Source organism: Megascapheus bottae, chromosome 2, assembly GCF_031878675.1.
Source record: "Megascapheus bottae isolate mThoBot1 chromosome 2, mThoBot2.hap1, whole genome shotgun sequence".
NCBI lineage: Eukaryota > Metazoa > Chordata > Mammalia > Rodentia > Geomyidae > Megascapheus > Megascapheus bottae.
This window is the reverse complement of record NC_143510.1, coordinates 80,417,495-80,431,498: the sequence shown is the minus strand read 5'-3', so window position 1 is coordinate 80,431,498 and position 14,004 is coordinate 80,417,495. Positions and strand designations below refer to the sequence as shown.

The 14,004-nt window shown below is 40.9% G+C and overlaps 1 protein-coding gene across 3 annotated transcripts in view; it reads right to left on the bottom strand.

Moving 5' to 3' along the window:
• The window catches only part of Apaf1 (apoptotic peptidase activating factor 1), an 83,859-nt gene continuing 69,855 nt past the window's right edge, over nucleotides 1-14,004 (bottom strand). Inside the window, exons 23-28 of one of the 3 annotated variants that reach the window (XR_016534612.1) lie at nucleotides 13,170-13,289; nucleotides 12,037-12,162; nucleotides 8,891-9,016; nucleotides 6,851-6,997; nucleotides 3,111-3,488; nucleotides 1-1,006 (exon numbers count right to left, since the gene is read on the bottom strand). Coding sequence is in view for 2 of the 3 variants with exons in the window: in XM_090328460.1 (XP_090184586.1) it covers nucleotides 3,342-3,488; nucleotides 6,851-6,997; nucleotides 8,891-9,016; nucleotides 12,037-12,162; nucleotides 13,170-13,289 (666 nt within the window). In the remaining variant the exon portion in view is untranslated. Of the gene's footprint in view, nucleotides 1,007-2,327; nucleotides 3,489-6,850; nucleotides 6,998-8,890; nucleotides 9,017-12,036; nucleotides 12,163-13,169; nucleotides 13,290-14,004 lie in introns of those variants that run through there. The other 2 variants (XM_090328460.1, XM_090328463.1) reach the window with 2 other exon arrangements.

The window sequence follows — 14,004 nt, the reverse complement described above, 5'->3', positions numbered from 1 at the left end:
CTTTAAGACAAAGATCACCCAGGACTTTGGTTGACACCATCAGTTAGGTGGTCTTTAATTCCAAAAATCAATGCTTTGATTCTGAGTGATGGAGTAGATGAGCCCTAAACACTAAAAGAAAACAAGATTTGGATTTGGCTAGTTGAGTAAAGCGCTACTTACAGAAATCTATTTATATAAAATTAAGATTTCCATGATCACATTTACATAAATCACAGCCTGTAAACTATCGAAATAAAACCCTAACACTTTTTAATGATATGAAAGATCCTATTCACTGGACTCCCACTTCCTGCTACACAGAAACAGCTAAACTACATTTCAGTGGTTTATTCCTCATTGTATCTACCAATGTGCCCCAACCACAGAAATGGGGTCATTGTTTATCTACTATTAACACTAGTATTTGTTAGCACTTGTTGAAGAAACAAGAATTTTTGCTTTTGGATTTTATATTAAAATCACATTTACTCATTTATCTCCAGTATCCTTAATAATATTTCAGAAAAAAATTAAATTTAAACTTCAATTAAAGTTCCTAATCAGGAAATTAAAAAAAAAATAACTGGTTGTAATACTGATGAGCTTTTTCTTTGTCAAAGCCATCTTGCCCAGCTACTTGGAAATCTGAGACGGGAGGATCAAAGTTCCAAGGCCAGCCTAGATAATACAGTGAAACCCCATTTCCAGGGGGGGGAAAAAATTTATCATTCCTGGTTAGCCTTAAAGGGAAGAGGTAAAGAGAAAAAAAGGACAGGGAAAAAGGGGGAAGTAAAGTAAGACAGGGAGAGGAAGAAACAGGTTATTTAGAAGATTTACCATCTTCTAGAATCACAATGACTTTTCTGGAACAACACAACAAAATTAGAGAATTCTTGGGCAGGGAGTTTGGCCTAGTGGTAGAGTGCTTGCCTAGAATGCATGAAGACCTGGGTTCCATTCGTTGGTACCACATATGTAGAAAAAACTGGAAGTGGTGCTGTAGCTCAAGTAGTAGGGTTCCAGCCTTGAGGGAAAAAAAACGAGGACAATGCTCAGACCTTGAGCTCAACCCCAGGTGAGAGAGAAAGAGAGAGAAGTGGCAGGGGAAGGAAAGTTCTCTTGAAATTCACTAAGAGAATAACACTGACAAAAACATTTACCAAAAAATAAGTGGAAGCTGGCGCAGTGGCTCACATCTATAACCCCACCTACACAGGAGGCTGAGACCTGAGGATCAAGGTTCAAAGTCAGCCAGCCCAGGCATGAAGTCTGTGAGGCTTATCTCCAATTAACAACTAGAAAACCAGAAGTGGCCCTGTGGCTCCATGGGTAGGGCGGTAGCCTTGAGCTGAAGAGCCCAGGAACAATGCCCAAACTCAGCCTTAAGCTCAAGAGCTCAGGGATAGCGCCCAGGCCCAGAGTTCAAGCCTCATGACTGACAAAAAAAAAAAAAAAAAAAGTAAATGGAAGTAGAAAGACAATGCTTTACCATTTCACATTTCTTAGAAAATCAATATTAAAATGTATGATTAAAATTGTTCCTTCCCAATTATTCTAATTTACTAACATTTAACTATGGAGTGACTACCCCATTAAAACAACAACAACAAAGTGAAAATCAGGCACAGTGACTCACGCCTGTAATTCTAGCTACTCAAAAGAGGCTGAGATCTGAGGGTTGGGGTTTGAAGCCAGCCTAGGTAGAGCGTCCCACGCCTCTTATCTCCAATTAACCACTCAAAAGCTGCAAGTGATCCTATGGCGTGGCTTAAAGTAGTAAAGTGCTAGCCTTGAACAAAAGAGCTCAGGGTCAGCACCCAGGTCCATCCAGGGTTCAAGCTCCATAACCAACAAAAATAAAATAATACTAAAAACAGCTGGATGCAGGTGGCTCATGCCTGTAAATCCTAGCTACTCAGGAGGCTGAGACCTGAGGATCACTGTTCCCAGCTCTGGCAGGAAAGTCCACAAGACTTATCCACAATAAACTACTCAGAAAAAGCCAGAAGTGGGATTATGAAGTGTTAGGGCATTGGCCTTGAGCACAAGAGGGGCTCAGGGACATCACCTGCTCCAGGACAAGCAAAAAACAGAAACAAAGCAAAACAAAACAAGAAAACAAAAGTTAAAAGGGGGGGGGGGGGGCTGGGAGTTTGGCCTAGTGCATGAAGACCGGGGTTTGATTCCTCAGTACCACATACATAGAAAAAGCCAGAAATGGTGCAGTTGCTCAGGGTAGAACACTAGCCTTGAGGAAAGCCCAAGGACAGTGCTCAGGCCCTGAGCTTAAGCCCAGGACTGACAAAAAAAAAGGACTGAGGCTGTAGCTCAAGTAGTTTAAAAAAAGGGAAAAAGGGAAAATGAGGATGAAGAAAGATTAAGTTCAATTAAGAGGCAAATGATCAGCCAGGGCCTCCGGGCTCACACCTGTAATCCTAGCTACTCAGGAGGTTGAGACCTGAGGATGGTGGTTCAAAGCCAGATGAAGCAGGAAAGTCTACAAGACTCAAGTCTACAAGACTCATCTCCAATCAACCACCAAAAAGCAGACATGAAGTTGTGGCTCAAGTAGCAGAACACTAATCTTGAATGAAAAAGTTAAGGGGCAGCACCCAGGCCCTGAGTTCAAGCTCTAGTACCAGCCCAAGAAAGAGATAGAGAGAAACAGACAAACAGAAACAGAGTCAGAGAGGGAAGGAGGGAGGGAGGGAAGGAGGGGGAGAGGAGGGAAGGAGGATTAGAGGGGATGGGTACTGACAACTGAAATCTAGTTACAGAACAGGGCTGCCAGGAGCTACAGTGAGAAATCTAACACATAATTTTGGCTTCATAGAAAGAACTGTAGAAATCTGACATTCAATTACAGAGTTAATTAAAGGAAATGTTGCAGAGTATGTACATAGACTTCACAGTTTCAAAAAAAAATTAAGGAGTGTAAATAAGTTCCAACATTGTATTTGCGAGAACGAGCGTTATCTTATATTGGGATAACATGGTTCTCCTGAGCACAGTTTGCACAATGATAATATAAAATACAGATTCCTTTCAAATTATTCTCACTAATCATGTCAACCAATTTGAATGCATCAAGAAAATTTACCAACAGTAATAACAAGGTACATACTTACATTTTCATTTGCATCTTAAGGACAAGTTGCTAATGAAGATGATGAGTAGAAAATTCAAGATTAAAGGTCTGTTCACTGGGGAGAAAGCTACATTATTATTCACCCAACCATAAACACTCGTAATAAATGCAATCCTGGAAAACAATTCACAGTTTTTAAAAAGTTGATATAGTTTCATTATTTTTTCCAATTGAACATGAAAGAAGTCAACATTATTAATGTCTAATCATTTTACTCTAAAATCTGTAAAATATATAAAATCCCAAGATTATCAACAGTCACGTATGTTTTGAAGTCAGGGGACACATGTATTTTCTTAAGATTGGTTCCATTTGTGTAGAAGGTCTGTAAAGCTTCTCCAGTGACAACGTTCCACCACTGTTGGGGGGGGGGGAAAAATCTCATGAAACTGGAGTTTGTAGTTTGTCCTATCACCTCCCCAATCCTAAATACAAGCAAAGCAAGGGGGGGGGGGAGAACCCTGACATTTACCAAGGACATTATCAACTTGATCAGACTTTAGCGATTAACTCTCATTAGAACTTCACAGCAGCTGGGTGTGGCGGCTACTCAGGAGGCTGAGATCTGAGGATCGAGATTCAAAGCCAGCCTTGGGCACTAAAAAGTTCGAGAGACTCTTAGCTCCAATTAACCACCAGAAAACCAGAAGTGGCATTGTGGCTCCAGGGGTAGGGCAGCAGCCTTGAGTTGAAGAGCTCAGGGAGAGCGCCAGGCCCAGAGTTCAAGTCCCAAGACCGACCAAAAGAAAAAAAAGAACAACTTCACAGCAATCCTATACCCAATGCCATCTGCAAGGCCACCCAGAGTTTATTATGGGAGGGCTGGGCTCAACTCTAACACCTGCAAATCTCAGTGGAATGGGCAGACAAGTCATTCTTTCCTCATGCTGGTGCCTCTGGACACCCACATGTTCTGACAGACATCCACACTATGGGGCATACAGTCTATGGGCAGATGGGCTCTACTGAACAGTCACCAGGAGTACCGGTAGAGTCTGACCTGGTTTGTTTAAACAACAGACTACATACTTATTTGCTTCATAAATTCTAAACACCTCAAATGAAGCAGGTGCTCTCACCAAGTCTTTCCATTCCCTCACCACTATGATTTCAATATTTATATCCATTTGCCAAAAGAAATTCATAAGGCTCATTTCCGAGTTTCACAGCTAAAACGAGGGCAAGGATCAATACACAAATGTTTTAATGGCCTCAGGGACAAAAGGAGTGTTCTGAACACAGTGCCATCCACCTCTGCACCCACAAAACAGCCTAAAAGTCTCCCAGGCACGTGACTGAGCTGACTACTCAAGTTCACTCTTAGTGATATTCAGGCATAAATTTAGTGTTGCTGTTTACTCATGTATAAGTAAGAGTAATTTTGAAAGGTTTTTTGCGGGGCGGGGGGATGGTGGTTAATTGGAGACGAGTCTCAGACCTTCCCAGCTTCCATCTCATCCCCCTGAGTAGCTAGGATGACAGGCATGAACTACTAGTATCCAATGAAAATTAAAAACTTTTTAGGTACTGAATACCTATTTTATCCTTCTGGCATTCAATTTATGCTCCTGGACTCTAAAGTAAACAGACTCCAAAGGCCTAATTTCTTGGTCACTACAGCAGCTGTTCGCTTTTACTTCTAATTTGTTCTGTACTTTTGGATGATCTCATTAGCATGCTGGGTAGATGCAGGCCTGGCTGTAACATAATTAGCTTAACCATGCTGGTAATCAAACCAGAAGGCAAAGGCAGCCTGATTGTCACTTAAATATACAGACTAAATATACAGGCAATAGTTTCTCCTAGCTTTCAGATATAGCCTCTACAGTACACAGATGTACTCTGCTATTTTATTTCAAGTCACTCATCTTTATAACATCTTAGAAATCAGACTAACAATTACGTGCCAGTGTTCTATGTGGCCCAGAGAATCAAATGACATAGATTCAAGAAACCTGATGTCAAGGCTGAGCAGTTAAGTTTTTCGGCAGCTAATATAGCTGAAGACTTGGCTTCCCACACAAACAATATCAGAGCCAAATAAGTATTAGCATTTATCTTTTCACAATCATAGCTCAGCAGCTCTAGATGCTGCATGAGGCATGCTCAAAAGATGAATGCAACATTAACATAACTGTATTTCCAATGCAACCTAAAAGGGGGCAACCAAAAAGTGGTCCATTTTATCATTTCTATAAGCCAGATTTTTTTTTTTTTTTGCCAGTCCTGGGCTTGAGCTCAGGGCCTGAGCACTGTTCTTGGACTTTCTCAAGGCTAGAGCTCTACCACTTGAGCCTCAGTACCACTTTCAGCTTTTTTCTATGCATGTGGTACCGAGGAATAGAACCCAGGTCTTCGTGCATGCTAGGCAAGCACTCTACCACCAGGCCAAACTCCCGGCCCCCTAAGCCAGATTTTTTATGTTGAATAAAATTTCAATAATTTGGGGACCATATAACCAAAGACTTTAGTTATTCATGTACTTCTAGACACAACTATACTTTTCAGCAAGAAACAGCAGATTCATAACATTTTATGGGACCTATTTTCTTTTATGATATTATAAATGAGATTAATATAGATGCTAAAGTTTTGGGGGTCTATTTTAAATGAGAAAGGTTATAGGATGTCCAAGCAGTCAGTATAATACATAATATCAGCTTATGTCGCTCTTCCTCTTCTTTTCTTCCACTGTCCTCAAACACACACACACACACACACACTAAACTTGAGGACTTTATTTCCCACCTGCTTCCTGTAGACTGTGCCATGCCCCTGGGCAGTGGTGCCACACAGTAGCATCTTAGTACACAGTGGACTCTAAACACAGTTTTACTAAATGGACAAATAAAGACATGCACAAAAAAAAGAACCTTGAAACATCACAACACACTCCGTGGCCTCAGTGCTCACGAGTACATCTGCAGAAAGCAACTTGCTAGGAAAAACTGAGGAGGAAGAAGTGAATGTTGGCCACTTACTAAGTATTGAACTTAGCCAACCACCAGCATTCATGAAAATCAGCTTGCTCATGGTAACCAAAGGATACTAAAATGTGCACTTCACAAAACCGGCCAGTGAAATGATGGGAGTAAAGCATTTCATCAAAGAGCACTATGCTGGTTATTATTAACTGAATGAAGAGAATTTCACAAATATTTTTAAGGAATATTAATCAGAACATTAACGAGACATAAAAAAAAATGAAATAAGCCAGATGCTAGTGGCTCACGCCTATAATTCAAGGTACTCACTCAGTAAGCTGAGATCTGATGATCATGGTTCAAAGCCACCCCTGGCAGGAAAGTCTGTGAGACTCTTATCTCCAGCTAACTACCACAAACTGGAAGTGGCACTGTGGCTCAAAGTGATAGCATTAGCCTTGAGCAAAAAGAAGTCAAGGGCAGCGCATAGGCCCTAAAATCAAGCCATACAACTGACCAAAAAAATAAAATAAAATAATTACATTACTAGGCATTCTAATCATGCAGGTTTTTATATGAGCAGCAAGTGAGCTCTGGGTTGAGAACACCCCAGCGCCTTCAAGAGATCTAAGGAAAGTAGCTTTCACACCTGTCTCACCCCAGAAGATGGGGAACAGCAACTGTCCTTTTGTTCTGCTGAGTTACAGGAAATCCAACTGAGAAACCCGAAGTGAACAACGCTTGGAAAATAAGAAACAGGCTGTTCTTTCTTTCTTAGTCCTCGAGTAATTCTTACCTTAAGATATCCTCCAGCAGAGACAAGCATTTTGCTGTCTGGAGAAAAGCAAAGATCTGTCACCCAGCCCCCATGGGTGGCAGCTGCTTCTTCTACAGATAGAGGAGCACACAAATGGAGAAGTTCACCGTTTGAGACATGCCATATCTACATAAACATGATACAAGATTCGTTAACAGGGTTACCCAGTGTCTCTGGTTTTAATACACAGAGATAATTCTAAGCATGCATTTCCTAAGATTATTTTTACTAGACACATAGAAACAATCCAATAACTTGCAAGTGCTGATATGTTATACAAGCAAAATATACATAAAACAGTAAGAAAAATAAAAGTAGGGCTGGGAATGGCTTAGAAGTAGAGTGCTTGCCTAGCAAGCATGAAGCCCTGGGTTCAATTCCACAGTACCACAGAAGCAAAAAAAAAAAAGCTGGAAGTGGTGCTGTGGCTCAAGTGGTAGAGTGCTAGCCTTGAGCAAAAGAAGCTCAGGGGCAGTGCCAGGCCCTGAGTTCAAGTCCAGGACTGGCCCACCCCCCCAAAAAAAGTCTCACAAGTTTGGCCTAGGGGTAGAGTTTTTGCCTAGCACACACAATTCCTCGTACCATATACACAGAAAAAGCAGGAAGGCAGGGCACAGTGGCTCAGGCCTGCAATCCTAGCTAAAGAGGCTGAGATCTGAGGATCAAGGTTCAAAGCCAGCACTGGCACAAAAAAGAGCTGAGATTCTTATCTCCAATTAACATCTAGAAAAACAGGAAGTAGGGCTTGGCTCAAGGGTAGGGGATAGCCTTGAGCTAAAGAACTCAGGGACAGCACCCAGGCTGAGTTCAAGCCCCATAACCCACAAAAAAAAAAACCAAAACAAAACAGGAAGTGGTGCTCTGAGTTAAAGCCTGGAATTGGCAAAAGAATAAAAAATTAAAAAGTACCAAAAAAACCCTTTTAAATAACATTCAAGATTTTGACAGAGTGTTTTTCCTGTAGGGGCTTCTGAAAAATGAAACACTGCCTCATGCCTGGCAAAGGAGTCTCACTGGAAGACAAGAACTCAATCCCGCTGTGGCTCTGCCACTTCAGCTGGCACCACATTTATATCACCAGGACAGAGACAGCTGGCTCTCAGTCCTCAAGGGGAACTTCATCTTCCTACGATAGTACCTCTGTTCCTGCCAGTACATACTCTTCTATTCCTCTACATTACATATAGAATTCCTTGAGTTTTACATTCTTTGTTTAAAAAAAAAAAAAAAAACACAAATAAAACACTCTCCTTGTTGATACTGGTTACCAAAACAGTCATCCAATGCCCCAACTTTTTCCGTTTAAGTCCGATTCTTCTAATAACACCAAGCCATCTGACTGCTTTCCCATTATTTCTGCTCTTTCAGTAGGCAGTATTTTCCAGGCACAGGTGAGAGTGGTACCCCACACTTCCCAGAAAGATTTTTGCCAAACAAAACTGTCATGGCTTACATGTATATATTTAAAGCACTGTGGGATGATAAAAATTGGCCTATCATGTAGACTATAGCTTAGTCAGGATGCCCACCCAAGGATGGAAATGGGATAGTTTGAACCTTTTAATGAACAGATAATCCAAAGAGATTGCAACAAACTACATGCTCCCTAATGAGTGCTAAAGATCTTTTTTCCGGGGGGAGGGGGGGCAGGGGGGAGAATGGAGAGAATCAAAACCAGCATAATCTGCAATTCAGTTACAACCTAGACAATGATTTGCAAAATTACTCTTCTCAGATTCTGAAACTAAAAACAACATTTGGGTCACATCCAAAAACTAAGATGAATCATTCTCAACTAAGAACAGAGAACCAATTGCAAATACATAGGGCACTTGCTCCTCACATTCATAAGGCAACACCTCAGTGTAACTCTGAATCACTCCCTGCAGTGGAGGGTGGCTGTGAACACAGTATGCAAAAGAAACCAAGAATGCCTCACATAACCCAAACCCCGGGACCTGTGCTGCCCTGTCCCATTACTGTGGCCAAGGAGCAGTGCTCGTGTCAGCACACACCTACCCTGATTTCCCCGTTGTCATCGCCGGTCGCCAGCAAGGTGCTGTCCACAGAGAAGGCAGAGCAGCGCACGCAGGCATTGTGGCCCTTCAGCTCGTGAAGAGGGGAAAGGTGTTCAAAACTCCAAATCTGGAAGGCAATTAGGACTGCTTAGGAATGGTAAATACACTCAAAAGAAGCCCAATCCTGGGCAAACCCTGCTGAAGTGTCATCCCACCATTAAATCCAATCACATGCCATTCTAGCTAACGTTTGACAGTGCACACATTTTCATGAAATGCCCAAGCTCTAACCTGCTACCTTAAATTTCAAAGTTTCTCTTTAAATTCTACTGAAAAACCAAAGTCTCACCTACTTGATCTTTAGACTCAGAAAGAAGAACATGGTATTTCTCATCTCTTTGTTGTCCCTTGGTTATTCTCATATTGTTACAATATCTTACATTGTTATCTGGTATACTGTATATAGATTTATTTGTTTATTTAAAAAAGGGGGAAAACAAGATGAGGAGGAGTGAGGGGAGGAAAATGGGGATAAAAACATGAGAAGGGGTATCAATGTGTATGAAGTAATGCACCTTCCATCTGGCGAATATAACTGCAACCCTTCTATTAATTACAATAAAAGAAAGAAAGAAAGAAAGAAAGAAAGAAAGAAAGAAAGAAAAAAAGAAAGAAAGAAGAACATGGAATCCGTTAAAAACCATCAGCAGAAGGAAGCAAACCTCTAAGGCCAACTCCTGAGTCCATTTTTAGCTAACTCTTGGTGGCTTAAGACAACTCACATAAGGTTCTCTAGCATTTTCAGTATCTGTAAAATGGGGCAGAGGTATCTATGGGGTAAAGATTAGATTAAAGGGAGGACAAAAAGAGGGTAAAAAAGAGCACATGGCAAGGGTTCTTCAAAGGCTACTCCCTACACAGCCCTACTATTTGGGGGCAAAATGCTGCCCTTTTCCCTCCACTCTTCTGTGGTTCCCTTATCACCACTGAACAAATACCTACGGGAAACCACCAGGCACTGTGAACAAAGAGCTTGTAGGACTACAAATAATATCTTTCCTTGAAGTTTATATTTTAATAAGAAAGACAGGGGCCGGGAGTTTTGCCTAGTGGTAGAGTGCTTGCCTAGCATGCACGAAGACTCGGGTTAGATTCCTTGATTCCTTGGTACCACATACATAGAAAAAAAGCCAGAAGTGGTGCTGAGGCTCAAGTGGTAGAGCTCTAGCCTTGAGAAAGTCCAAGGACAGTGCTCAGGCCCTGAGCTCAAGCCCAGGACTGGCAAATAAATAAATAAATAATAAAAATAAGAAAGACAGGCTCAAGAACAGTTAGTGAACAGCTAAAAAAGCAGGTATCAAATGTAAATCTAGAAGAATGTATTACAATACTTCACGGGGAACAAATACATACACATCACACACACACACGTAAAGGTTGTGTCAAACCAGAGTTAACAATATGCACAACGATGAAGACAAAGAGTGGGTAAGTAGAGAGGAAATGGTGCAATGAAAAGAGAGGGTAGTGGACTAAGGAGCTCATCAGTAAGCTATCCGGTTTTAGGAGATTCAACAGAGGGTCAGAAAGGGTAAGGGAAAATCAAAGGGAGGAAGGGCCGATCAGAGGTAGGATATGAGGACAATGCAATGAAGTACGAAGAAGAGCATTGTCTTAAGGCTTGAGGACAAGGAGCTGAATATAAAGACATAGAAAAATAAATAGAAGAGCACCAAAAAGCTGGGTGAGATCTGAGGATCAAGGTTCAAAACCAGCTAGGGTACAAAAGGACCTGAGACTCTTATCTCCAATTAACCTCTAGAAAATGCGAAGTGGGGCTTGGCTCAAGAGTAGGGTGGTAGCCTTGAACTAAAGAGCTCAGGGACAGTGCCCAGGCCAAGTTCAAGCCCCACGACCCACAAAAAAAAAAAAAAAAAGCACCAAAAAACAAGAACAAAATCTAAGGAGTGTTGTTTAGAGAAATGGGTGGATAATAAAGCCATTAACAAAGATGGAGAAAGGAGAATGAACAACTTATTCAATGTCCCCAATGAAGCAGCATGATTCAGTGATTTTTTTCCAAAGGCATTAACTTAATAATTAAATTAAATATCAATTAAATAAAACTTTAGTATAGTTTGTAAATTATTTTCAATGAGGCCTGGTGCTGGTGATTCATGCCTATAATCCTAGCTACTCAGGAGTCTGAGATCTGAGCCAACCCAGGCAGAAAAGTACATGAGACTTCTATTGCTAGTTAACCACCAGAAAACTGGAAGTGGTTCTGTGGTTCAAAGTGATAGAACACTAGCCTTGAGTAAGAGCTCAAGAATGGCACCCAAAACAAAGTAGAGAATCTGTATGACTAGTTATAGATAAAAAATAATCCAAAGGGGCCGGGAGTTTGGCCTAGTAGTAGAGTGCTTGGCTAGCATGCACAAAGACCCGGGTTCGATTCCTCAGTACCACACACACAGAAAAAAAGCCAGAAGTGGTGCTGAGGTTCCAGTGGTAGAGCTCTAGCCTTGAAAAAGTCTAAAGACAGTGTTCAGGCCCTGAGTTCAAGCCCAGGACTAGCCCCCCCCCAAATAAATATAAATATAATAATAATAATAATAATCCAAAGGAAAAAAATTAAAAGTCTTCAGTGTTACACATTTAATCAATGTGACATTAAGCAACTTCAAAAAGCATGTGTCTAAAAACCACGCATATAACCTTGTCTAGCTTAGGTTTCTGCATCTGTGGACAGCCACAGCCACAGTGTAAAGATTAAATGAGATTACAGGGAATGAAATTCTACCATATGGCAGGTGTTCTTTAATGGTCAGTCACCATCCTATCCTACAATATGAGACCAAACAGAAACAGAAACTTAGGGTTTGTTTTGTTTCTGCCAGTCCTGGGGAGGGCACTGTCCTTGGGCTTTCCTCAAGGCTAGTGCTCTACCACTTGAGCCACAGCACCACTTCCAGCTTTTCTAGGTATGTGGTACCAAGGAATTGAACCTAGGTCTTCGTGCATACCAGGCAACACTAGGCCAAACTCCTGGCCCCAGAAACTTACAGTTTTGTGTACATAATTGTGTTCAAAATACATAATCAGTACTGAAGTTTCACGCATGGTCATTACAACTGAATAACCCACCTTTGCAGTCTTATCAGCAGAAGTAGATGAAAACTTGGTAGTATCAGAAGAAACATCACAAGAAAGAACTGTACCCTGGTGACATACAAAGTCCTTTTCTATTCTTCCAGTGATAATATTCCATACCTTAAGGAGGGAAAAAAAATGTTTAAGTTGACATTTTTGATGGGTGCTAGTGGCTTAGATCTATAACTCTCCTTTACTCAAGTGGCTGAGATTGAAGGGTCTTGGAAGCCATCCAGGATAGAAATGCCCAAGAGACCATCTCCAATTAACTAACAAAAATATCAGGTTAGAGGCTTGGCTCAGTGATAGAATGCTAGCCATGAACAAGTAAGCAGAGAAAAAGAGTATAAGAGTATAAGCAAGGAAGCTGCAACATTTAGAAACATTTTGTATTAAAGCATAGGATTAACTACAAGATAGACCTATAAAACAGGTTTTAGCATAGCCAAGAGTTTTTGGATCTTCTGATCTCTCTGGTATTTTTCAGTACAAATGTTGATGAACATACAAAAAGGCCTGACTTATAACTGTAACCCCTCAGTATATCACCATTATAATAACAAAAAACAATTAAAATATATCTTTTAAAAACCCTAGAAAAATTTTTATTGGAAGTGTTGCTGTGGCTCAAGTGGTAGAGCACTAGTCTTGAGCTGAAGACCTCAGGGACAGCGCCCAGACCCAGAATTTAAGCCCCACGACCTACCGAAAGATTAAAAAAAATTATTGTAAAGGTCAGTGCTTTACTTACAAAATATTTTTCTCAAAAAAATGGATTTATTCCAAGATATGGAAACAAGAGCCATATAATGTATGATTGTTGTTCTTAATGTACTATGTTATTTCTGATCTCTTTTGTTGTCCCTTGATTATTCTCACATTGTTACAGTATCTTACCTTGTTATCTGCTATGTTGTATATATGCTCATTTATTTATTTGAAAAAGGTAAGGGAAGGGGGAAACAAGATAAGGGGAGGGGGTGGGAGGAGGGAAATGGGGACAAAAACATGAGAAGGGGTATCAATGTATGTGAAGTAATATACCTTTTATCTGGTGAATATAACTGCAACCCTTCTATTAATTACAATTTAAAACAATAAAATAAAATAAAATGGATTTAAGTTACCTTCACTGTTCCATCAAATGACCAAGAAAGCAATCTTGAATTTGTTAAGAGTCGGAAGTCTTTCACTGTTTCCTGGTGGGCTTGTAGAAAGACATATTTCCCTGACTGCCAATCCCAAACCTGAATATCAAAGAAATAAACCCATTACAATCTTTCCCCAACAATATCCCACTAGAGAGGAAAAGGCCTGCACTCCAGATGTGAATTATTCATCCTCATGGCATTTCAGACAAGAGTAATAAAGAATATGGTGTCCAGCCAGCGTGGCGGCATGGCGGCTCGGAGGCTGAGATCTGAGGGTCAAGGTTCAAAGGCAGCCCGGGGACAAAAGGACGGACCTGAGACTCTTACCTCCAGTTAACCTCTAGAAAATGGGAAGTAGGGATAGCCTTGAGCTGAAGAGCTCAGGGACAGCACCCAGGCCCAGGGGTAGGGCGGTAGCTTTGAGCTGAAGAGCTCAGGAACAGTGTCCAGGCCAAGTTCAAGTCTCATGACCCACAAAAAAAAAAAAGAAAGAAAAAGAAAAAGAATATGGTGTCCACACTTTACAAAGGCAAAATAAGGTAGAGTTAATTATTAACTTGACTAGAGGCAAAATAAAATACTTTTCCTCCTAAATAAAATGTTTTCTTCGGTTGCTTACTGAACAGTTAATTTTACTAGCAGAGAGAGAAAACCTACAATATGCAAGTGATCTCATCATCTGATTAAATCTTCCAGAGAAAATTAGCCCAATTACACATTCACTGATTTCTAAGCCTACAAGATAGGCAAATGTGCAGATTCTGGCTCCACTGAAACTAGTAGTCTTGCCCAGGAGAGTAAGGTAGCTATA